Here is a 24,628-nt window from a genome sequence, read left to right as displayed (position 1 = left end):
TATGAGCTAGACATTTGCCAATATTTCTAGCTTTGGCTAAATATTTTGGCCCCGCGTGAAGAAACAAGATTAGTTGTTGTTGCATACCGTGTTTAATTAGTATATATGATTAATTATACTTAGACTTTCTCTTAAAACTTAAATTTATATTTTCTCTCAAAGAAATTTCGAAATTGCACTTATATCCCCTCCGAAATTTTTCTTTTTACACTTGATCTTCTTATGTTAGGTTTGGAAGAAAAATGCGGTAAAAAAATTACATAAAATTTCAATTTTGTCCCTCAACCTTTCCATGTATATTTTTGTACTTATAAGGGGAAAATTTTAACATCTATACATCTACGGAGTGAGGTGAATATCATTATATTTTTTTTCTTATAAGTACAAAATTATTTCATGGGAATATTAAATTAGGGGTAAAATTAAAAAATTATGTAATTTTTTTGACAAACTTTAGCATTTTTCATCTAAATTTTTTATGAAAGAGGGTTAGTTGTAAACGTTGAATTTTTTAAGGGGATGTAAATGTAATTTCGAAAAGTTTTTTTGAGAGAAAATGTAATTTCATATTTTCAAAGGGATTTTAAGTGTAATTAATCCTAGTATATTCACCATGATATTTTATTTTAACTATGAATATTAATTGTAGCAAAAAGTCATATTTCTCCTAGCATTTGTGAACCCATTTGTGATATTATAAAGTATTACTAAATATATATATATATATATTTATACTATATATTAAGAGAGAGAGCACCTCTTTAGTGTCTTCTTTATTTTTTATTTATATTTTGTTTCTCTATTCACTAACTTCCACATATTTTCCACTTTCTACAAGTAGTAAAAAATATTTTTTAAATAGTTATTTATTTTTAATAGTATTATTTCTCTTTCTTTTACTTTAAATATTCTCTTACAAAATTATCTATTTTTTCATCATAATTATTTTTATATTATTATTTTTCTACAATAACATTTTTATTATGTTAATGATATTTTAATTATAGTAAATTTTTTTTCTACAATATTATTATTGTCACGTCCAACTAGTATATAATTAAACAACTTGTTACCACCATTTAAATAAGCATCTCATATCCCATCAAACACATTCGAGTAGTCTAATAGGAGGAATGGTCAAAGCAACACAAAAATTTCAGCAAATTGATTTGCCTATTCTCAAAGAGCTAAAGGATGGTTGAACCTCATCATTAGAAAAAAGAATACAAGTGAAAGAAAGAAAAAATACTTAAATTTTTATTCAAATCACGTTTGATCGAAATTACAGAATAATTGTGATACACTTGTCATACGATTGGCCGCTTTCGCTAAATTATACACCAATCACACTGTAAGTGTACACATCATTGGTTTAGGTCCGATCAAACTCAATTTGAATTAGAATTCCTAAAAGAATATTATGGGCATAGTGATATATACATGAATTATTAGTATAAATTAATATAGTAAGGTAGGTTGGGCAATTTGCACGGTTGAGATAGAAAAGAATCTCATGCAATACACAAAAATAAACATAACTTCAAAAGACATACATAGCTTTGGAGAATTTTTGCCCACGTTTAAGGTTCCTTTTTCATTTCAACATTATTATTTTCAATGTTAGAAATTAATATTCCTTTCTTTGACTTTAAATTGTGGGATATAACGCTCATCATCAATTCTTGCAACAAGATAAAGATGGAAGAGGAAGGCATGGAAGACATCAGCTTGAAGGAGCTTGCCAAGAAACTAGATGAATTTGCTAAGGCTAGAGACTGGCAAAACTATCACACTCCAAGAAATTTACTCCTTGCAATGGTAATCTTATTTCTTTATATATTTTCACTTTTGCTTGTTGCACTACCTTTTAATCACTCACTTTCAAAACTTTCTTAGTTATAGCCAACATAACTTCAATGTGAGACCCGTTTTCGTATATATGAAGTTCGTCGGGAAAATTTCATGAGTTTATGCTAAAAGTACGATGAAGTACATAGAACCCATTTATGATTGAAAAGTAGAAGGTACCGGAGTGCGGGAGTCTGACACTATATCATATCCAGAAGTTTGATCTACTGTTGATCCAACGTTACATTGTGATCCCTGAAAAAGTTTTTGTCGGGCCATTAGTATAAATAGTTGACCAATGATTTTGTATTAGTACACATAAAAATTATCCTACAATTATGGACATGGATTTGTGTTGAATATTTGCAAATTGTGTTTGTTTATTTTTGCATATTTTTATGTTGGTGTTGTTGGAGAAACAGGTTGGTGAAGTAGGAGAGGTATCAGAGATATTTCAGTGGAGAGGAGAGGTGGAAAAGGGTTTGGCAAATTGGGAAGAATCAGAAAAGGAGCACCTTGGAGAAGAGCTCTCTGATGTTCTTCTTTACCTCATCAGATTGGCTGACATTTGTGGCATTGATCTTCCTCATGCTGCCACCAAAAAGCTTCTCAAAAATGCCATCAAATACCCTCCCAACTCCAACCCCTTCTCATCCTAGATCTTTCAAAAACAAATTTGCAAAAATTAGATAATTAATGTAACTTTGATGTTTAATTCTCTAAATCAAAACCTTTTGTTTTATGTAATTTTACATGTTTTTGGATTTGATACTTCTTTTTTCATTTTTTTTCTGGAGAATTTGAATTGGGAATTATATAAAGTTGCATGAAAACACACATTATAAAAGATGATAATCAATAGTTGTTAGATAGGGGTAGAAATAGGAAAAACATTCATGATGCCCCTCCTCCTCCCTATAGGATTCAAAATGCCACAACAAGAAAAGGTATGGGCATTTTTCCATTGCCGGGTTTCACCTCACCCCACAGAAAGGAATTGTTTAGATGGAAGAGATTTCGACATGTGAATCTATATAGTACGGATTTTTTATTCTTAACTTCTAACAATATAGGATTAAAATACATTATTCTTTTAGTGGAGAAAACTTTATTTGTAGTCCCACAAGATAAAGGGTGTGCACTTTTGATCCCACAATTTATGAGCTTAGCATATTGGTTCACATGATTAAAAATTATAGTATTGTTGGTCTTATAAGATAAAAAATTGTAGTATTTTTTGTCCCAAATGCTACACTGTTTTAGTCTATGGGATTAAATATGTTAAGTCTGTAAACTATAGAACCAAAAGTGCAATATTGTATCATATGAAATCGAAAGTGTGATATCCCCTTTTTTAATGACTATATTAGTATTCAAGTTCTTCTAACTTGTACTTGAACTGATTTAAATATTGAAAAACTTTAGTTGATTACCTCAAAATTAGCCCAAATGTGTGTTTGTTCTCAAATTTCCAATACATATGCTTAGGATTGCTCAACATTGGGGTTGGTCAGATCTTGAGCTAGATCAATCAAGATTTTCAAGAATTACAAAGTTGTCATAAGTGGCGTATCTTTTCAAACTTCAACGAGTAGTTCGCATTTAGGAGAAACTCTAGAGGAATTTGTAATTTTTAATAAAAGTTTGGATAAAGATGATGATGTAAGTAAGGTAGGTAATGAATTTCAACAGCTTATAAGCCTCAATGTCTAATTTTTTGGTGAGATATTCTTTTAAAATAAAACTATAAGGTTTGTACGAAATTAAAGCGGACAATACTTTGCTTAAAAGGGTACCAGTCAAGTCATAAGACATTATTTGGCGTCATTTGTGGAAACGATGCCATGTGCTCCTCGTTTAAATGGCTGATGATGTAGGCAAACGTCTTACATTGGTTGTAGCCATGAAGTTTGAGCGGCTTATAAGCCTAAGGCCTTTTCTCCCTAGTGAGTTGTCTTTTCAAGACAAAACTACGAGACTCATACGAAGCAAGAGCGGATAATAGCTCACGCAACGGGTTACCATAAGCCAAATCATTGGGTGCCATATGTGGGAACAAGGTCATGTGCCCCTTCCAGAGGGGTTGATGATGTAGACAAATGTCCTATATTGGTTGCACACAAGAAGCGCATCATTTTCCTTACGAGACACCTTTCAAAGTAAAACCATAAAACTTGTACAAAATCAGAGCGAACAATACCTCGTGCAACAGGACACTAATCGAGTCGCAAGCCACATCACGTATTAGTTTCACCCTGCAAAAGTAATTACATTATGATATAATAACATTTCTTATACGATTTATAATCACCAAATATATGTTTCAACTATAAATTATCTTAATATGATTTAAGAAAATATTTCAATATTTAGCATTCGGAGAACTTTATGACACTGTTTAGTTAAAGATCCCAAACAGAAAATCTTCATACTGAAAATATTTTCATAGAATAAAATGCATTTAGATGGTTTTCAATAATGGAAAGAATATTAATAATTGAAGAAATAAGTAGAAGAGAAATATTGGATGGAAATGCGACATCGAAGGTAACATTATCGCCGCAGAAGCCGCGGGTATTTTCAAAATCAGTAAAACATGGCACCCACCACTTCATGTCCCGTAGACTTCCTTCAACTCTATTTTTCTTTTTCTTTTAAATTATTTTATTAATTAATACTACAAAAACACTACATTCTAAATTATAATCTGCATCAAATACTTTTATATACATTACCATTTATAGTCACATAATTCTGATGCACAACTTCTCAGAATCCTGTCCATTTTCCTGCACATTCTAATCTCAGGTTCTTCATCACCATTCTCCTATAATCAATTTTATGTGAGTATAATATTTCTTTTTCATTTCATTTTTCCTGCATATTTTTGATCTATGGTTTTTCACAATAATGTTCCTGATACATATATTTTTCTTGAAATTGTAATTTTTGCATAAATATCTATATAGACTCCCAGATTGAGGAGTTGCATGGCAGCATTCTTGAAATGGGATTTTGGAACCTCTTTTCTTCTTTCCTTTTAATTTGATTTTTAAGATTGAAAAGTGAAATCCCACAAAGGTTGGTAGAAGAAATTGTATGTAATAATAATATATTTGCAGAGAAGTGGAGAAATGGCAGAAACAGTGTTTGCTCCTTGTCTGGAAGGAATAAAGCATATCAAATCTGAACAAGGGGATATGCAGACCAAGCCTTTGTTGGATGTCTGCAAACTCGTATTGCCTATCTTAGGTTTGTTTGTCTTTCGTAATTCAATTGCCTGTTTTTTTGTAAGAAAAGTAGTTTTATTAGGTCTAATGCCATAACTGGAGCAGGAATGTACTGCTCTTTTTCTTGCATTCTTGTGTGCCATAATCCTTAATTTTAAGCTATGGTATTTCTTACCAACAGTATAGTACCTAGCTATAAGTCACTAGCTTTCTATCTGGATGATATGGTATGTGGAACTCCCCATTCTCTGAAGATGTATTATGGGTGGTGGTGGATGACTTGTAATGTTTGACGTAATGCAGACTGAAGTTAATTCTTAGCATGTTGGTGGAGCTATGAATAACTAAGTTGGACAATATTCCAATGGGCTGCTCTTGTCCGATTACCAGCGGAATTTGTACTAGATAATTGTAGAATGATGACTACCTCCAGTTTTGAGTTTCTTTTTTGACATGATTTCTTTATTTAGTATTTGTTTATATTTATGTTAATGATTTGTACTTCAGTTGTCTTTGCTTCCAAAAATGAATTTCACTTGTTTGATTTCCGGTGCTAGATAAATTTGGGGCTGCCATGACTGTCGTAAAATCTGATATCAGTGGTAATATCTCGGTGAGATTTTTCTCTCGACTATATATATACCTACACGATTTACATAAATCTTTCGAGTTTGAACACATTCAAACATTATGCTATGTTTGCTCAGGAAAAATCTTTCCTCAGTTCACCCGTGCTTTGTTTGTTGACAGTTCTTTCTCTTTCATTGTTCTCACCAAAATACAAGCGCAGCATAACTAGCTCACTCGTTTACATTGTTTTTTCTGATGCTGAGGCAACTTTCTTTGTGTTGATTAACTTGTAGAGGTTGGAACATAAGTACAACTCAAACACCTCGAGATTCAACTACCTGTACAACATGGTACAAGCTGAAGTTGAGACGAAGACTGCTAAATCATCATGTAGCTGCACGAACGGGATTCTTTGGTTGACGAGGTACTACTTGCTATTGAGACCCGCCTTTTTCCCATTTACAACCTAGTCAACATGCTTATGATATTCTTTAAATTGGTACTCTGTGTAAGACGAGGTTAAGCTTTGTTATTTTATGATGTTGCAGAGCAATGGATTTCTTAGTCGAACTGTTCCGTAATCTATGTGAGCATCGAGATTGGTCAATGTCGCAAGTTTGCAATGGCGCATACAGCAAGACCTTGAAGAAATGGCATGGTTGGCTTGCTAGTTCAAGTTTTTCGGTAATAATTCGATTTTAACGCAGATTTTCTTCTATCAGATAATCAGATTTTTGGGGCGATGGCTGTTTATGGACATTTTTGTATAAACATTGTGATATTTTAGTGAAGTAATAGAGAGATTTGTATTGTTGAACAAAGGTTGCTATTAAGCTTGCACCAGACAGGAAGAAGTTCATGGAGGTAATAGGCACTGAAGGAGACATTTATGGTGATATGCAAAAATTCTGCACAAATTTCTCACCAATCCTAGGAGAGATTCATAAGTTTCTGGTAAGAGTCTTTACGCTCATGAAAATTGCTGCAGAACATGTCTGAAAAGAGAAAACGAATTACAACCTCTTCTCAGCTCATGTATAAGTCAAGAACTACATGTTTAAACACAAATGTTTCCTGTGCAGGCCAGTTTTGGATTGGACAGTATGAAATCTTCATGAAGGAATTGGCTTCTCTGCCTCTGTGTATAATCGCCTACACATTTCTCATTTGCCATTTCATAATCCTATTGTACTTTCCTCGTTTCTTGCCCAGATATTTGAATCCTTTCTATGCAATTTTCCTAATGAAGCTTTTCCTAGTTTTGGGAAAGGTTTAAGCGCATAGTGACTTCAATGTCCTTTTTGGACAACATATGCAATTTCATTTTACTGCATAATGAACAATTAGAGCAAGTTTTCCTGTGTGAATGGTACAGTTCTTTTCTTAATTTGACTATATTGTAAATGAAAGAAGTATGAACAAAGCACATCATCATACTTGCAGCCATAATCAAATGGTAATCATGCTGCTTACATCATGCACCAGGAGTACAAAACTACATGTACTTAGCATATAGTTACAGCAAATACTAGACTGATACAGTGTAATTACAGCATATACTTCAAGTATTACAAACATCTGGACATACCTGAATCATCGATGTTAAAGTCTTCTAAGAGTAACCAGAGGTGTTGAGCTTAGGTATTGAGCTATCTTAGGTGAGAAGCAATCATCAGCTTTCTTGCCAATATGTGAATTTGGAGTGTTTGGCAGCTTATTTTCCAGAGGACTAAATGGCAAATGAGACGGCGGCTGAATTGACTTCATGGGACGCAGACAAGCTAGGCGGCCATGTACTTGATTGTTGCAGATAGGAAGCTTGCTTGTCTTCGTTGTAGCCTCCTTGTCCTTAGACACAGGAGCACCAGAAGGATCCTGTTTGTACATATCCTGTAAGAATCGGACAGCAGAGTACTAACAGAATAATGATAATGACAAACTCCTAAAATGTAAAGTCAGTAGAGAAATATACCCCAAGAACAAGGAAAGCAAAACCTTGATGATCGCCAGCAAGATGGATTTCTATTAACTTCCGCAAGTCAGCAAGAGTGGAATCTTTCAAAACCTTCAATGTGGTGATAAAGTTACCAGGATTTTCTTTTGATGCCTCCCATTTTACATATACTTCAACACGAGATGCTTCTTCATCTAATGGATTATGATTCTCCTTCAAATTCTTTGCTATCTCAGCTGAACCCCTTAATTTTTCCTGCTCTTGATCATCCAGGTTTTGTTCCGCCTCAAGTTCATCCAACGTCTTTGCTGCAGGCATAGGTGTGCTGTTGCCATCATGCTGAGAAAGTTCTCTATAACCCCCACAGAGAGTGAAAATGTTCTGAATCCTCATTTGCCGAGAAGAGGCTGCATCATTAGGATTTTCAGGTTCATCATATGCTATTGATCCTCCAAGCTCAACCGTATCTTTAAAGTAGTCAGACTTCTCTGGATCTTGGGTTGAAACTTCAGGTGTAATTATGATCCTTTTCTCCTCGATAACCTCCTTCTGCACTTCGTCGTCAAAGAGACTCTCTTTATCTTCTTCGTCATCATCGTTCTCTTCTTCCTCATATACGGTGGTCAGGCCTGCTTTGCTTGGAAAGCTCAATATTCCTTCACTGAAATCGTTTGCATATGTGAATCCTGAAACAGGATTAGTTCCATGAATTTCTGCTTTGTGAAGAACAGTAGTTTCCATGTCGATTGACTTAACCAAATCCATGGACTTAACCATGTCCGAATCTTCAGAACAAACCTCCAACAGCCTTTTCATGAAGCTGCTTCCTTCCACTTCTGCTGGTGTACTCCCAGCATTTGACAGACGAAGTTCAGACTCAATCTCCTCTAAGCGTCGTCTAAGCATTTCAACTTCTTGTTGCTGTTGAAACATTCTTGCTTCCATCTTCCTCCTTTCTGTCTCAACAAATTCATGGGCCATTCTCTGACATTCGTGTATCTTCACATCCAGTTCCCTTTTCAGCATCTGAGTCCGCTCGTTTACTTTCGAATTGATCTCCTCCTCATTAGCCTCTTCTCCTCTTCCTTCTACTACTGCAAGCTTAGCCCGCAGTGCAGAAATCTCCTGTTCTTTCTTCTTAAGCTCTTTCTTTGCCTCACTGCACTCTTTTTCCCTGAGTTTGTTCTCGACCTGTAACTTGCAGATGAACTGGTCCAGAGCTGCAATTCTTGAACCCAAAATAACAGCAGATGAAGAATCTTCAGCCCCTTTGTCCTTAACCGGTGTATGAGGACAACGAACTATGCACTTTGCTTTTGCCCCGTATTCCAGAGTTGCAATAGTTTTATGCAATTCCTTTGGATCCGGGCTCGCACAAAGTATCATCAAAATTTTGGACTTATCATCCTCAAAAGAATCCTGTTCAAAACGTCAGACAAACTTCAGAAACCAGTGAATGGTATATACGCTCTAACTCGAGTTATAAATGCATGTACAACAAACACCTGAAGTAGCATTGTTAGCTTGCTATCTCTGAACGGCACATGAGAATCACTGTTTGCTATAGATTCAACCACTCTCTTCAGCGCAATATTACCCTGATTGATCTTTGCTGTCTGCATTCACAGGAAAAGCAAATAAACTAAAATTTCATTGGATTCAAGAACAGTACAAGTAATCATAATTTTGCAGGACATAATTTAGAGAAATCTTTAACATATACCCTACCTGCATTTTTGCTTCCAAACCATTTTGACCAGCTTGTTCAATATTTTCTGAACCTGCCATGTCCACAAGCATAAGCCTGCCTCCAACTGTTGGGACATCGACAATTATCTGCAAGAGTGTGGCAGAAAAGGCAAAGAGAGAACACAAGGTAATTCAGCAAAGTTTGCAAGTTACACACAGTAACAGCTCTGAATGATCAAATTAAGTGTTTTTCGATGTTTGATACCATGCAATGGCTTCGGGAACTTCTCTCGTTGCAGAGTGTGCTCTTCACTATTCTTCTCTTCTCCACTTTCTGAATCTCCTTCAGCATCTTTCCAGCTTCATTTCCAGAAATAAAGGTAGCATTTTTCGCCTTCTTACCGATTACTTCCAGTCTCACCTGAAAAATACATATTTGAGAAAAACACCGAAAACCTAATAAGCAGAACGAGAAGTGGTCTACGTGTCATATTACAAGGTGTATTCAGTATCAAACACAATTTTCTTTGCCAAAAATGCCTTGGCCTAACAAACAAACATCTAGAGTATATCAAACTTAAAGCCTAGCATTCAAAAGGGAACATTCAAGATAGAATTTTTACATGTAAACTAGTCTGTAAAAGGCTCATATTATTGCAACTGATTTCTTCTTCAACAACATCATATTGATAAGATCTAGTAAAAAAGACTGATCGACTCTACCCGAATCCAAGTCCAGAATCATGTTATTTCTGAAACACCAAAATGAGGCACAGAAAATGCACCAAGAATTGCTATCTTACAGCTTATTCTACCAAAATCAGTTCAATCATATGATCAAAACAAAAACTCATGCAAGTTTCACCTATTCTTACAAAACAACTGCTAAAAATTATCACCTTAGAAGCAGAGCCACCTTTAGACCATCCAAAACTAAACCCTCCACCAGCATTGCCTGATGACAGAAGATCATATATTTCTTCATTATATATCTCCAAAACAGTAACCTGCACAAATGTCCCCACCCCTACTTTCTCATCATCACCACCCTCCACCCCTTCACCCAGAATATCCTTCAAAGACCTGTAAACAATCCCTTGCTGCGTGGAACTCCCGAACATCGTGTGACTCTTGCCAGAACCCGTCGGGCCGTACATCATGATCGTGCATTTCTGCCCCAGCTTCACACCATTAATCCTAGACTCCACGAACTTTCTGTAGAACCCCTCAAGATCGTCTTGTTCTGACAGTGAAACTCCATCTAGGCTAAAATCCCGGTACCCGATTTCCGTCTTAACTCTCAGCGACTTCCCATCGCTGTGAATCTGTAAGGTTGATGGGTTCACCGGAGGCTTGTTTTTTTGCTCCGGGTGATCCCGTATTCTCCCGATGACCTCCACCGGGTGCTCAGGCGGCGCACCGGCGGCGGCGGAGGATTCTTTGGGGAAATTCAAGCGGAGCTTCGACTGAGGGGTCCTGGATTGCTGGTGGGCTGCATTTAGTTTTGATGAAGGCGTCGAGTGGTTTGACTTTGATGCTGGTGTAGGAGCCATGTCTGCAGGACACCGGATTTATCAAACTCAAACAGATTCTTCACTGGGTTTCTGAATAGCTGTGGACTCAGCAAAAAATGAAGAGAAAAAGAGAGATCAGAAGCGAAAATGGAGAGAGAGAGAGAATTGAAAAACTCTCTGAAAAGATGAAAAGACGAGATGATTTCTTGGAATTGAAAGAAGCAAGGGAGGGAGAATTATTTGATTTAAATTATAAGTAGCCGTTACGACTTGTAACGTCTATATTCGTGAACCTTTGCGCTGTTCCTACTGGGGCTCGGGCCCATCAAATAAAGACCATAAATTCCTACATGTTAATTCTGTTGATTTATTTATTTATGAATGAAAAAAAACAAAATAAATGAAAATTTTTATTTATTTTTAATTTAATTATTATGATTTAAATATTTTTTTAATGAAATTATCTTATTTGTAATTAATTTTTTTTCAAGTGAATATATACACAAATTAAAGATTAAAAAAAATATTTAAGAAAGTGATGGCAACTACTAATTAAGAAGCAAACCTAATCCAACAAGTGACGAAAGAATTCGAAACACGATTTTACAAATACTCAAGTAAGCACATCATTTTGACTTTTGAGCTCACATTTTCAAATCTCTGCAGCCACAATTTTTTGCCCTGTTCATGCGCATGCAATCTCCCTAACAAACTTGTTTCTCAATTCAGACTTATTGCTCAACATTAATTAGCGAGATAATTACAATGCCCTCTTATAAAATTTGGTGTAATTATATGTGAATCTTTTGTGGTTTGAGAAATTACATTTATTATCTCTTAAGTTTATTTATGTCTAATAAATAAATTCCCTCATTAATCAAAATTTACCAACTCGACACGTAGTTGTGTCAACTATCCAAGGGCCTCTTACTTGACATATGGCTCTCTACGATTTTTAATAATTGACCCTTTATAAGTACTGATTGATTTCATTAGGTAGCCGTGTAGTCATGATATTAAAATTTAGTTATTCAATCCCACTTTTACTCTAAGCGAACTCCTAAGTGTAGAAAGATTTTAGTTAAGATCACTCCGACAAACTTAACAAGTTGCATTGCAAGTTACTTTTATTTTTTTGGATTGAGAACCATCGCAAATCTAACCTCTCATACTTGATTGATCTAGTGGATCCCATTTCCAGATCAAATTAGCTACGCCATCCGTGAAGTTGGTCCCAGATCAAGATTATTTCATCGGAAAACTACAAAAAAATTTTAAACTCTAAAATGAAATCAAGAAATATCATTGTCATGCGCAATGTTCACTTAGGTGTGTTCACTTTGAGTATATTCGATTAAATAGATGATGGGATAAATGTAAACTAAATGAATGATAGAAAAATCCTGGATTAATTATAAGTTGTTTACTTTGTGGGATTTTATTTTGCTGATTGGATTGTGCAGTTGTTTACTTTGATGGATTGATTATTTTTCAAAGACAAATAACTTTGCACAATCATTTTTATTTCTAATAAAATGTCGGACAACTCAACCCATCTAAGGTTGAGTTGTCTTACCTCAACAGTGAAATAGCAAGGCCCAACATAAAGAACCGGGCACTTGTGATACAGAGTAAGTGCGTGATGAACATATATTATTAGTGTTATTTAAGCTTATCATGCAAAGTAAGGCTCCATTTACTTTGAGGATCGTATTAAACGAATGACAAGATTATCCTTTACTGAATGAATGAAAAAAATAATCATGTATAATTAGTTAGGTGTTTACTTATACGTATTGAAAACAGGATAAATTCTATCAAGTAGTTATTTTGATATATCCATGTGCTTTTAACAGAAAAATTACATTTGAGCCCTTGGTTACAAAATTTAATAGACAATAAATTATTATTATTTTATTATTATAATTATTGTTATTGTCACTATTATTTTATTATCATCATAATCATCATTACTATTATGATTATTATTATTATTATTCAGTCAAATATCGAAGGCACAATGGTCATTCTCATTTGGTGCAATCTTGGGACTAATTTTATACCACCTCCCAATGTGATATTAGTTATTCAAGTGTATAGAGCTTTGATTTTATACCGAGCCCCCATATAATAAAGTAAATATTATATTAATCTATACTATTTTTTTTATACATACTTATACATCAAAATAAATAGGGCCAAAACGAGGGAAAAATAAGGCAAATTTTGAATCCAATTCATTTCTGAAATGATTACTATTATATGATATATTTCTTCGACTATCATTTCAAACAGAATGCAGCAGAAAGTAATGGGATCCGCACTTTACAAGCAGCTTTGAGCGACCTTAGTACAATTCGTAGGTATTCATTTCCACATCTCTATACAACAAATGCACATACAATAATTTGAAATGAAAATTGTCATTGCAAAAGCATAGTACTAAAATTGCTTAGGACCAAGTCTATGCAATAACAAAAACCCTCAGCTCTTCCCTGTCTCCTCGAGTGACACGTGTGTCCGAGTCTAGATATGTAACTTCAAATTCACCACTTCGTGTGTCGGATGGCGGCCTAAACGAATCTGGTAAACGGGGAAGATCCAGGGGTGGCAGTTGCGACAAGTTTCCTGTAGTCTTCACGGTTGTTTTCTCGAATGTTATCTTTATCTTGCAACTTCCTGTTCACGTAATATTACATAAGCACATTCCCGATGAGTTGTTCTTAGGAAGTAATGGGATGTGGGGTTTTAGGACAATCACAATTATTCATGTGATGTGATACATGTGGAATTCACCATATATAGATGGTTGTGATTGTTCTAAACTCAAGGTCCAGGACCCTCTTAGGATCATTGCATTGGTCACCAAGAATAAAATCAAGCTTTAACATTGAACAAGAAATGTAAAGTAAGCATTTAAGCCAAAAACTGATTGAGTGAAATACTAACCTATGAGTTCAAATTTGTGAGCTAAAGTGGCAGTAACTTCAACAGGCGGCAAAGGCCATGGAGCGCCTAATTCCAGCTCAACTATGTTGTCAAAGTCTTTGCTGAAGACATCAATTCTTTGAAATACCTGATCAAGAACAACAATAGCAGGAGATTCAAGTAAATATTCAAAATGCATACTCCAGAAAACAACTACCAGTCCGCAGTCATTGCTCGAGCAAGTACACATCGCCTCACTCAGTCATACCTGGCCAAGAGTTATAGGAAGAAGTCTCCCGGTCGGTGGCCCAGGACGGCTACCTCCTAGGGTCTTAGATGAAAATGCACTGCTGTAGATCAATTTCCACCTGCCTTGTAGTTTATCAAGGTCACCCGACAGATCTACCAGACCTCCAGCAGACTCAAGCTCCTTTGCTGCAGCCTCAGCCTTCCGCAGATCATCTTCAGTTGCAGCAAGACCTCTATTTAATCCAGAGACAGCACTCTGCAATCATAGCCACAGGTGCATCAAAACCATGACCTATATTCTTCAATGTATTATATGCAGATTGAGATCAACTCTTGATTTTCTGCCCCATAGTATCTGTCCCCCTCCCCCCCCCCCCCCAAAAAAAAAAAAAAAATGGGCTAGCTTTCTGGCCTAAGCTCCTCGGTATGGACCAGATGCTTCGGCAACTCGTATGCAGGCTAGGCTTATCCAGATTAACTTACTTTTAATCATGAACTTTGTATTTAAGGATACAGGGACCTCCGTTTGTTCAGATCTCAACAAAACCTTCAAAGGGCAAGTGATTTGAAGCTACATATGCATATGCATCGCATGGCTCACCAGAAGTCTCATGTAGTCTCTTCCAAAAGTCAAAAGGAGGACTATCCAGGTAACTAGTGTGTCATACACTTAAACGAGATTTCTTATTTCCTAAATACTCTCCAATTCAGCGACACCTCAATGTTCACTTAGGATTTCCTAACAATTATACCGAGGAAAACAGAAATTTTACTTCACAAAAGGTGATTGATTGATCAAAGAAGTCAACCAAATGACAAGCTTAAGGGAAACCCACTATTGTTTTTTGTTCCCCAATCTTGGTATCTCTCCAATAAAACACAACCCTAATATGCTCACAACTGCAGAGCTCCAACTAGAAGCTAACTAAACTACCTGAGAGTAGAACTATCACTTCCACCATTTTACAGCCTCATAACCCCCTTGCGCCCCACTCCTTGCTTCTTACATGATTGTTGCAGTCAATCCTTGTTGTTGTTGCAGTAATTAAGGTTGGGCAATACCTAACAACTAGCAGTTCTGTCTATGGCCATACCTTCATGAAAATGTAATAAAGTTGCTTGTATGAAAATCATAAGACCAAATGCAAACCTATCCTTAAACTGTAGTAGAATAGCATTTTCTCCGTGAGATGCTTGGCACATATATAAGATATTGGAGCAAGATCTTGGAAATAGGTCTACATAGGCTGTCCAGAAAAGAGCATCTCAGAGAAGAAAATCAATGTCACTCTACCACTTCTATGCATCTACTTGCACGACATCTTCATCTAAAATGTTGTGCTAATGGGTCACACCCTATACAAGCGAAAGGAGAAGAGAAAACATGTTCATGAAATATTGATCTTGGCAGACCAACCGATATCGGACAAGAAAATATTTGATCACAAACAAGTTGTCAATTTTAAGCGTAACACCGACATGAACTAATGACAACATGAGTGAATGTCGTTAAAGGGGAAACAATTTTAAGAATTCCGTTTCTAATAAGGTGTTCTCTTCCAAATACTAAGCTAAATACATCATTGCACATTCCAAAACAATTGAATTGAATTTACCACATTGAGCTACAACTATTAGCCCAACAGCTACCCTTAGAATCATAAATATTGGTGAGTGTTGTACAAAACCATGGCAAACAGAAACCAGCAAATTTCGAGCAAATACATTTGCAGGACGAGAATTAATGAACAAGCTATGGAACCAGAAAATCAAACTTCACCCACATTCGCAACACACTAAGTCCAGTTATGAACAACATAAAAATTCAATCCCACAAATGAAGCAACCCGTGTCAGACAACCAAGAATCTACAACTCCACCAAGAATTAATGCAAATCAGCAACAACCCACCTCAGAAATCAATAAGCATGAGACTATAAACCAGAAACAGAACCAAAAAGCAACCAGAAAGAAAAAAGAGAGAATCAAAAGCAAAGAGAAAACAGAAGCAAGAGGTCAAAATTCATACCAACAACTTGAACTTAAGAGACCCAATGAGCTCATCTTTCGACGCTTTACTCTCAGGTGGCTCAATAAATGTGACTTCACTAGAAGATGATCGGCAGATAAGACCTTTCTTGAGATTACAGTTTCTTCCGCGGTGAAAAGCTGAAGAAGGGTAAAAATTCTGAAATCTTGAAAAGCCAGTCGTGCCAGAAGCAGAGGTCGAAGGAAGATTTGATGATGAAGATGGGGAAACTGATTGATGGTGAGGGAGTGGTAGAGTTGCCAGCTGAAGCAGAGAAGCCATGGCTGATGGCTATGAGTTCAAGAAAATTGATCAAGTAACGATTTTTCTTTGAGTTGTGATTGGGTGGTGGGATATTTGTGTGGAACGCACCGGAAACCTTGTTCCTGGTCCCAATTTTAAGTGATGGATGGGAAGAATGCAACGTCGGTTCAAATGATGATGTGGGACAAGAAAATTTCTGTGACACGGCTTTTTCATGATTTGTGTTGTGTTTATATCTAAAATATGTGCAATGGATCTTATTTCTGTCTATAAATGGGGGAATTTATTAAAAAAATGTCAAAAAAAAAAAAGTTAGTAAAGTAGGATGAAATTGGAAGGGTTAGAAAAGTAAGTGGCACCACGGTTACTCACCGCGATGCCACAATTTTTTATTTAAAAATAAATAAATTCTTTGTGTCATCGCGTTGTCAACCGCGGTGACAATTTTTTTTTTTTTTAAAAAAAAATTATTTCACGATGAATTGCTGTCAACTTCTCGTTAAAATTTCGGCATCATTATGGCGAGTTGTCAACCATCAAATATACCGTTCGACACCCCTTGATGAAACGAACATTTCCTCACAAACAATTTTAAGTTTTATCAATCGTAAATAATGAATTTTTAGCACGAACGCTGCACCTTTCGACCGTCGATTCGCCACCACCGGAGCGACCCATGATCACGAACCACTGCCACTGGACTCGCCTCGACCTAACGGTTCTAACGAGACCAACCTAGTTCAATTATATTAAATATTCGTTAAGATATGAAAATTTGAAGTTTTTCCGCCGAAAATGCACGCTGAAGCTGTTTGCTGCCATTTCTCCACCGTCAGGACGAATCACAGATTAAGACCATAGCCGTTCGAATCGTGTCATCCAGACGATTCCAACAAGACCAATCTTGCTCAATTTCATCAAGTATTTGTTTGTTCAATTTTTAAAATAGTTATAATTTTATTAAATTTTATTTAATTAATTAATAATACTATTTATAATTAATTAATAATACTATTTATAATTAATTAAATAAAATTTAATAAAATTATAAATATTTTAAAATATATGTATTTTAATTGAACAAACAAAAAAAAAATGAATTTGACAAATAGTTTCAGCGAATTTTTGGTGAAAAAATCTTCAAATTTTCAAATCTCAACAAATACTTGATGAAATAGCAAGACTGGTCTAAATAGTATTATTAATTATTTATTATTAATTAATTATAAATAGTATTATTAATTTATTATTTTTATAAATAATATTATTAATTAATTACAAATAGTATTATTAATTAATTATAAATTTAATTATTAATTATAAATAGTATTATTAATTAATAAATAAAATTTAATAAAATTATAACTATTTTAAAAATTGAACAAACAAATACTTGATGAAATTGAGCAATATTGGTCTTGTTGGAATCGTTTGGACGACACGATTCGAACGGCTATGGTCTTAATCTGTAATTCGTCTTGACGGTGGAGAAATGGCAGCAAACAGGTTCAGCGCGAATTTTCGACGAAAAAACTTCAAGTTTTCATATCTTAACAAATATTTAATAAAATTGAACTAGGTTGGTCTCGTTAGAACCGTTAGGTCGAGGCGAGTCCAGTGGCGGTGGTTCGTGATCGTGGGTCGCTCCGGTGGCGGCGAATCGACGGCCGAAAGGTGCAGTGTTCGTGCTAAAAATTCATTATTTACGATTGATAAAACTTGAAATTGTTTGTGGGGAAATGTTCGTCTCATCAAGGGGACTCGAACGGTATATTTGATGGTTGACAACTCGCCATAATGGTATCAAAATTTTAACGAGAAGTTGACAGCAATTTATCGTGAAATAATTTTTTTTTTTTTAAATAAAAAATTGTCACGCGGTGGAACTTACTTTTCTAACACCTTTAATTTTACCCTATTTTACTAATTTTTTTTTTGACATTTTTTTAATAAATTCCCCCTATAAATGTCGATTCAATCATAAAAAATCAATTGTTTTTTATGAAATAACAATGTGTGTAATTTTGCAAATTGATACGAATTTGGCATTGATAAATATTACCATTGGTGCAATAATCGAAGTTATACTGTGTTTTATTATGTATATTTTTCATTCTTCAACTATGCATGTAGTCGTATTTATCTTTTTAAAATATGAATGGTAAGAAAAATTTCCGACAAAGTAATTTAATATTGACAACAAAAAAAATATCCTTCTCACTTACCACCTATACTTTTCATTAATAATTTGAAATTTTACTCAAATTTAATTCAAAAAAATAATATTTAAAATTTAAGTTTTTTTTATAAGTTATGTAATATAAAAATATTTACAAGCTCAATATATGTAAATATATTTTACAAAGTAAAATATTTATGTTAAGAAATACATATAAATACACAATGTACATAATTTTATAAAAAAGAAAAGGATAAATTATATAGAACTATAGCCCTTTTTACATTTTGCCACTGAATTTTTTTGGGGCCAACCTACCATCTCAAGTTTGCGAATTTTTCACTTTGTCATATATGACTTTTTTTTTTTCACATGTTGTATATGTGAAAACGTACCACATCACATAACCCTTAAATATTACATGTGCACTGCATGTAATGTTTTCTCGACAAAAAACTTAGTTGAAAAACAGTTAGAAATGGTCAAAGTGCAAAAATTTCGTAAAGTTCATATGGTAAGCTGACCAAAAGAAAAATATTAGGTGTCAAAATGTAAAAACGGTCATAGTTCGGAAGGCAAAATATAAGTAATTATAAAAATAAATTATACAATTTTATTGAGTTACATGTACACATGATTAAAATATATTATATAATTATTCAAAATATTATAGAATATTATAGATTAATTATGTTATTTTGCATATTCTACAATGTATATATATTTAATTGTATTGATAATTTGTTTCTTTCAAAAAGTTCAATATAGCACAAGCAAAATTTATATCAATTTTTGAACAATTATTTAAAAGTATAAGGATGGTAAATTTACAAAGTTAACACAGAATCTATACTAATTATAGAAATAATAAATTTTATATATTATAATAATTCAAATTATGTTTCAGATGAATGTTGTAATAAATATATTTTATTTTGTGCTTTGCTGGACTAACAAAGCTCTAAGATGTTTTTCTTGTTAGCAAAATACGTACATATTAAATAAAAAAAATATTACTGAAATAATATACGATTTAAATGATATTATCACTACAAAGAGTGATATTACTATCAGAAAATTATTTAAAGAATTTTATTGATTTAAGTATGGGCGGGGTGGGATGAATCCGGAACTCACCCCCAACTTTAGAAAGGACTTGAGTCACGTCCTGTTTTGATCTCTATTTTTTTATCCGAATGAGGCTCCTTAGGAACGGGTTCGAGATATCTTTTTTTTGGGTCTGAGTTCGAATCCAATTGCCATTCTTAGATTTAAATCCAATTGGTTAGAGGATGATTGTGGTGGCAACTATTTTGATTTTGAAGAATCAACACTATATAATTATCTACTAACACTTTTTTGGTGTCTTGGTTTGGTATATATTTAAATGTATGCTATACATAAAAGAAAGCTCCATTTTCATTCATAAATAGCGGTTATTTATATCGCTACACCAATTTTTAAAATTATCATAAATATCCTCGTGTATTTTCAACCACTCCTACTCAAATTCTTTCTTTATCTATATATCTATACTATATATATATATCAATACTAATATGAAAATTTCACTCACAAATTATAGTTTGTAAATAGATACCAAATTTTTTGTGTTGATAATATAGTTAAATTAGTTTATTTTTTCTTAATACAAAGTGTTGATTTATATATTTTACTCTTATTTATAATATATTTAAAATATAAATAATTATTTATTATATGCATGCAGGAATTATTTGCCGTAAGAGTTAATTTACATTAAAATGACTTTACGGATGGCCATGTGCCACTGCAGCTAGTATAACAACCTTGCGGACACCGCACCATGTATTGTGTGAGATTGAAAAGCGTGTTTGTTCCAAATATATGACGCTAAAGTACAATTTTGTGTCCATCCGATTTTGGTAGCTGTGGCGTTGCTAGAGCAGATTAACCTCCCAAATATTTCAAAATCTAAGACAAATTCATTTTCCCGCCCGACCAGAAACCTCAAAATCATCGAGAGTAAGAACACATAATCAAATCCCTCATCTCATTTCTTCACCTTTTGTTAAATCACACATACACCACATAGAAACTGTCTTCATCTATTCTCTCCACACAGAATGTCCACCTCATCAGCCCGCCGGATGAATGAGCGCGGCGGTGGAGGAGCAGCAAGAGTCGCCGCTTCCACAGGAAAAGTCACCCCAGTTTCTGGGAAGTCTATGTCCGTGGGGAAGGAGAACCCCAGGCCCGCATCCCGGGTTCGGGCAGCAACACAGAAGCCCAGTGTCCGTCCCATGGCCCGGGTTGACAAGTCCGCAGCGGTGGCGGCGGAGGAGCCACGTGTAAGGAAGTCTACTTCTTCAGTGCCCAGAGGTAGGAGCTCTAGCCCCTCTGAATTCACAAGGGTTTTATCGGACTTGAAGAGAAATTCTAGGGTTTCCGTGGGCCCATCACAGAGGAAAATTAGTAGTTCTAGTTTGAGTGAAAGAACGGGTGGGAAATGTACCCTTGAGAAAAGGGTTTCGAAAGATTTGGAGAAAAATGGCGGAGTTTTAAATGAGTTGGAGGGAGTCTCTCAAGAAAATGAGAATATTGCGATCACGGTTGTGAAAAATGGTGTTAATGAGAAGAAAGAAGGGAGTTTGAGCTCAGTTACGGTAAAACGCTCTGATCTAGAGAAAAAGGTTTCGAAATATTTGTCGAAAAATGGCAAGACTTTGGATGAGGTGGAAGGAAACAATCAACAGAGTTTAAACATGAATATCAGGGTTGGAAGTTTTAGTAATGAGAAAAAGGCTGGGGCTTTGAGCTCAATTTCCATGAAAAGATCTGATTACGAGAATTTAAATATGAAGTCAAATTCAGAGTATGGTGCTGAAGTTAAATCTTCGGAGGAAACAAGGTTGAAATCTTCAAAAGAGAATGGGGCGAACAAGTATCCTAGTAAGCTACATGAAAAGCTTGCATTTTTAGAAGGAAAAGTGAAGAGGATAGCAACGGATATAAAGAGGACTAAAGAGATGTTGGATATGAATAATCCAGATGCTTCAAAGATGATATTGTCTGATATTCAGGAAAAGATTTCAGGGATTGAGAAGGCAATGGGTCATGTTGTTGGGCCTGGTGGAGATGCCAAGATAGTTTCACTAGGACATACTGAAACTGATGATAAAGAGGAAGAGAATGCTGTGGTGGATTCTAAAAGTTTGGCTAAAGGGTTGAATGTTGAGGAATTGGAAGCCCGGTTGTTTCCTCACCATAAGTTGATTAGGGATAGGACGTTATCCAAGACAACATTTGGAGAATCCAACAGCACATTGGATGTGGAGGAGGACAAAGTAATTTCTTTTGATGTTAATGTTATCGATTCGGGATTCCTGGCTTCTTTGAGTAAGAAGGAAACAGAAGTTGGTGTAGAGGCCAGCAAAGTTCAAGAAGGGGATGATCCAGTGGTTTCTGTGACAGAAAGTTCTCTGAATGTGTTGAATGGCAAAGGAAATATTGATGCTTTGCTGATGGCTGATGAAAATCTCAATGATATTGATGATCAAGAAAGAGTGCCTACCATGATCTTTGATGAGGAGTTTGAAGACAGCTGGTCATATCAGTTGAATGACATTGGTGGCAAGTCCTCAACTGGAGGATGGTTTGTATCAGAAGGAGAGTCGGTTCTTCTTGCTCATGATGATGGCTCTTGTTCTTTCTATGATATTGTCAACTGTGAGGTATTTGCGATCATTTTGGTCAAGTTGGTTCTTCTTTGAATCTATACGTGCGTGTGTGTTATGCATATTTGCATTTTGTTATGTACATTCTGTGTCTATTTCGTCAAAGCCAAAACCATTGGATTTGTTCATATGCATTTGTTCACGTAAACTGTAGGCTTTGTTTGGTCCAACAAGAGGAAATATGAAGTATGTAGAATGTTACTTCACTTACTTTACATGGATAACAAGTAATGCTTTTCGTTTGAATGGTTTGATTCGAGTTAAAAAAGGATAGTGAATTTCAAATATTTTTCTTGTTTGGCACAATGAAAATGAAGTGGGAAGGGAAAAATAATTTGTCACTTTACCAATCAAATCAAGATGAGGATGAATTTTTTGCTTTATTATATTTTTCACTTTTTTGCCCAATTTTGGGTAGAAATGAAATTGGAGGGATTTCATCTACATTATCTTTATTTTTCTTCCACTTGTTCTCTCAAGCCAAACACAAATTTTTCCTTACACCTCCCACTATACCCTTTCCTTTTACCTTAACTTTTTACGTCAATCAAAGTACGAAAGAACTCTTAGCGTAGTTGATTAGTTAATTGACAAAGGATCAACAAGCTATTCCTTAACTATGCTGTTCTCATTTCAGGAGAAGGCTGAATACAAGCCTCCTGCTGGATTCTCACCAAACATGTGGAGAGATTGTTGGGTAATTCGTGCCCCTAGTGCAGATGGATGTTCAGGGAAATATGTTGTGGCAGCATCTGCTGGGAATTCTGTGGATTCAGGGTTCTGCTCATGGGATTTTTACACAAAAGATATTCGTGCTTTCCATTGTGAGAATGAAACTGCGCATGTTAGAACAGCCCTTGCTCCTTTATCAAACAATACTATGTTTAGAAGAAATTCTCTGTCATCATTTATGGCTACTGAAAACCGGCAATGGTGGTATAAACCCTGTGGACCGCTTATTATATCAACAGCTAGTTGTCAAAGGATGGTGCAAATATATGACATTCGTGATGGTGATCAAGTAATGAAATGGGAGATGCAGAAGCCTGTGATGGCCATGGATTATGCTAGCCCTTTGCATTGGAGAAACAGGGGAAAAGTGGTAATAGCTGAGTCAGATGCTATTTCTCTATGGGATGTTGGCTCGCTCAATTCTCATGCATTGCTGTCAGTTTCTTCATCTGGTCGACAAATTTCTGCTCTTCATGTGAACAACACAGATGCAGAACTAGGGGGAGGAGTTAGGCAGAGGTAATACATATTCAATCTTGTGCCATTCCTTTTGCTCTGTTTCAAGAAATCTGATTTTATTTCTATGGAAGCTGAATGTGATTTTCCTTTTTGTTACAACTTTGTGTCATATTCACGAGTGAGAGATTATCCAGTTTCCTTTCATCGAGATTTTTTTTGTTATTGCTTCTCTAGCATGTGGAAGATGCATGAGCGGCCATCCATTTCGTATTGCGGATGTCTATTCTCATTATTTGGCTGACAACCAGAATTAGAGAATTGTGTTTTCCTCTAAAAGTTATGATTTTATTTTGTTTATTTACTCTTGTTTGTATGTGTTTAGGTTACCTTGTGTGTTTACATTGTACTTTCCCTAATCCACACATATATTTCTGCAGAGTTAGTTCATCAGAAGCAGAAGGAAATGACGGTGTGTTCTGCACTCCCGATTCTATTAATGTACTAGATTTCAGACAACCATCTGGTATAGGTCTAAAGATACCCAAAGTTGGAGTAAATGTCCACTCAGCCTTCTCTCGTGGGGACTCCATCTACATCGGATGCACCAGTTTAAGCTCAGCAACGAAAAAGCAGTCCTCTGCCCAAATCCAACACTTCTCATTGCGCAAACAAAGGCTTGTAAGCACATATTCCCTACCAGAATCAAATGCTCATCACCACTTCACTGCACTGACACAAGTTTGGGGAAATTCAAATCTTGTCATGGGAGTTTGCGGGCTTGGTCTATTTGTTTTCGACTCATTGAAAGACGACATTTCACCTTCTTTCTCAACGGATATTGGCACCACACAAAATGTAAAAGAAATAATCGGACCAGACAACATGTATTCTCCTTCTTTCGATTACATGGCCTCAAGAATTCTGCTCATATCCAGAGATCGTCCTGCTTGCTGGAGGTACTTATTATAGATATCTAGTGGTAAGGCACTAAACTACTTTAGCCATATGGTTTCTGCAATAACTTATTGCCTGTCCTGTTCCATGTTTGTGACTACAGCTGTTTACATTCGTTTTCGTAATCTATCATATGAGGTATCTGCTAGATGCAACTATGTTTGTGGTTATTGTATCATATATTTTTGCGCCGTTCTGAAACAAGTTCTATCCACCATGGTTTGAGGTGGAAGCATTTTATGTTGTGTCTGTGTGTGCGAGGCTGGTTCAAGAAGGTAACCCCTGTCATGTTCCTGAATTGTTGTGAAGTGGG

General features: G+C 35.3%; 5 protein-coding genes across 6 annotated transcripts; 3 read left to right on the top strand and 2 right to left on the bottom strand.

The window, feature by feature from the left end:
- Window positions 1–1,630: 1,630 nt before the first annotated feature.
- Window positions 1,631–2,595, top strand: LOC105171800 (uncharacterized). The gene is made up of 2 exons (XM_020697287.2): window positions 1,631–1,818; window positions 2,271–2,595. The coding sequence occupies exons 1-2, from the start codon at window positions 1,699–1,701 to the stop codon at window positions 2,505–2,507; spliced, it is 357 nt and encodes a 118-aa protein (XP_020552946.1). The 5' UTR covers window positions 1,631–1,698; the 3' UTR covers window positions 2,508–2,595.
- A 1,889-nt stretch (window positions 2,596–4,484) lies between these two features.
- LOC105171766 (glycolipid transfer protein 1) lies at window positions 4,485–7,035 on the top strand. 2 transcript variants are annotated; one of them, XM_011092985.3, is made up of 7 exons: window positions 4,485–4,691; window positions 4,971–5,100; window positions 5,636–5,691; window positions 5,942–6,072; window positions 6,197–6,332; window positions 6,471–6,602; window positions 6,731–7,035. In XM_011092985.3, exons 2-7 carry the CDS (start codon window positions 4,983–4,985, stop codon window positions 6,764–6,766), a joined length of 609 nt encoding a protein of 202 aa, XP_011091287.1. In that variant the 5' UTR covers window positions 4,485–4,691; window positions 4,971–4,982; the 3' UTR covers window positions 6,767–7,035. The 2 variants fall into 2 exon arrangements, with proteins under 2 accessions (XP_011091287.1, XP_011091288.1); XM_011092986.3 differs by having other exon boundaries at window positions 4,581–4,656.
- Window positions 7,036–7,063: 28 nt separating this feature from the next.
- Window positions 7,064–11,033, bottom strand: LOC105171765 (kinesin-like protein KIN-10A). The gene is made up of 6 exons (XM_011092984.3): window positions 10,191–11,033; window positions 9,557–9,712; window positions 9,331–9,438; window positions 9,108–9,218; window positions 7,621–9,021; window positions 7,064–7,523 (listed from the first exon to the last, which is right to left on the bottom strand). Exons 1-6 carry the CDS (start codon window positions 10,842–10,844, stop codon window positions 7,251–7,253), a joined length of 2,703 nt encoding a protein of 900 aa, XP_011091286.1. The 5' UTR covers window positions 10,845–11,033; the 3' UTR covers window positions 7,064–7,250.
- Window positions 11,034–13,020: 1,987 nt separating this feature from the next.
- Window positions 13,021–16,430, bottom strand: FIB4 (Plastid-lipid associated protein PAP / fibrillin family protein). Its single transcript, XM_011092983.3, has 4 exons — window positions 16,012–16,430; window positions 14,002–14,238; window positions 13,755–13,881; window positions 13,021–13,484 (listed from the first exon to the last, which is right to left on the bottom strand). Exons 1-4 carry the CDS (start codon window positions 16,291–16,293, stop codon window positions 13,270–13,272), a joined length of 861 nt encoding a protein of 286 aa, XP_011091285.1. The 5' UTR covers window positions 16,294–16,430; the 3' UTR covers window positions 13,021–13,269.
- Window positions 16,431–20,322: 3,892 nt separating this feature from the next.
- On the top strand, window positions 20,323–24,553 carry LOC105171763 (Transducin/WD40 repeat-like superfamily protein). Its single transcript, XM_088885882.1, has 4 exons — window positions 20,323–20,458; window positions 20,559–22,167; window positions 22,808–23,421; window positions 23,799–24,553. Exons 2-4 carry the CDS (start codon window positions 20,560–20,562, stop codon window positions 24,328–24,330), a joined length of 2,754 nt encoding a protein of 917 aa, XP_088742008.1. The 5' UTR covers window positions 20,323–20,458; window position 20,559; the 3' UTR covers window positions 24,331–24,553.
- Window positions 24,554–24,628: the final 75 nt, after the last annotated feature.

The sequence above is a fragment of the Sesamum indicum genome, linkage group LG10 (assembly GCF_026168435.1).
Source record: "Sesamum indicum cultivar Baizhima isolate 11 linkage group LG10, ASM2616843v1, whole genome shotgun sequence".
NCBI classification, from domain to species: Eukaryota; Viridiplantae; Streptophyta; class Magnoliopsida; order Lamiales; family Pedaliaceae; genus Sesamum; species Sesamum indicum.
The sequence above is the reverse complement of the archived record's forward strand: the minus strand, read 5'-3'. Positions and strand labels throughout refer to the sequence as shown.

Coding starts and splice junctions, on each gene's coding strand:
- LOC105171800 (XM_020697287.2), top strand. CDS start 1,699: ATGGAAGAGGAAGGCATGGAAGACATCAGCTTGAAGGAGCTTGCCAAG. Junction 1,819..2,270: donor GAAATTTACTCCTTGCAATG/GTAATCTTATTT, acceptor TTGGAGAAACAG/GTTGGTGAAGTAGGAGAGGT.
- LOC105171763 (XM_088885882.1), top strand. CDS start 20,560: ATGTCCACCTCATCAGCCCGCCGGATGAATGAGCGCGGCGGTGGAGGA. Junction 22,168..22,807: donor ATGATATTGTCAACTGTGAG/GTATTTGCGATC, acceptor TTCTCATTTCAG/GAGAAGGCTGAATACAAGCC. Junction 23,422..23,798: donor GGGGGAGGAGTTAGGCAGAG/GTAATACATATT, acceptor ATATTTCTGCAG/AGTTAGTTCATCAGAAGCAG.
- LOC105171765 (XM_011092984.3), bottom strand. CDS start 10,844: ATGGCTCCTACACCAGCATCAAAGTCAAACCACTCGACGCCTTCATCA. Junction 9,439..9,556: donor GTTCCCGAAGCCATTGCATG/GTATCAAACATC, acceptor ACACTCTTGCAG/ATAATTGTCGATGTCCCAAC. Junction 7,524..7,620: donor TTGCTTTCCTTGTTCTTGGG/GTATATTTCTCT, acceptor ATGTACAAACAG/GATCCTTCTGGTGCTCCTGT.
- LOC105171766 (XM_011092985.3), top strand. CDS start 4,983: ATGGCAGAAACAGTGTTTGCTCCTTGTCTGGAAGGAATAAAGCATATC. Junction 5,101..5,635: donor ACTCGTATTGCCTATCTTAG/GTTTGTTTGTCT, acceptor TTCCGGTGCTAG/ATAAATTTGGGGCTGCCATG. Junction 6,073..6,196: donor GGGATTCTTTGGTTGACGAG/GTACTACTTGCT, acceptor ATGATGTTGCAG/AGCAATGGATTTCTTAGTCG.
- FIB4 (XM_011092983.3), bottom strand. CDS start 16,293: ATGGCTTCTCTGCTTCAGCTGGCAACTCTACCACTCCCTCACCATCAA. Junction 14,239..16,011: donor CTCTTAAGTTCAAGTTGTTG/GTATGAATTTTG, acceptor CTATGATTGCAG/AGTGCTGTCTCTGGATTAAA. Junction 13,485..13,754: donor TCACAAATTTGAACTCATAG/GTTAGTATTTCA, acceptor TTACGTGAACAG/GAAGTTGCAAGATAAAGATA.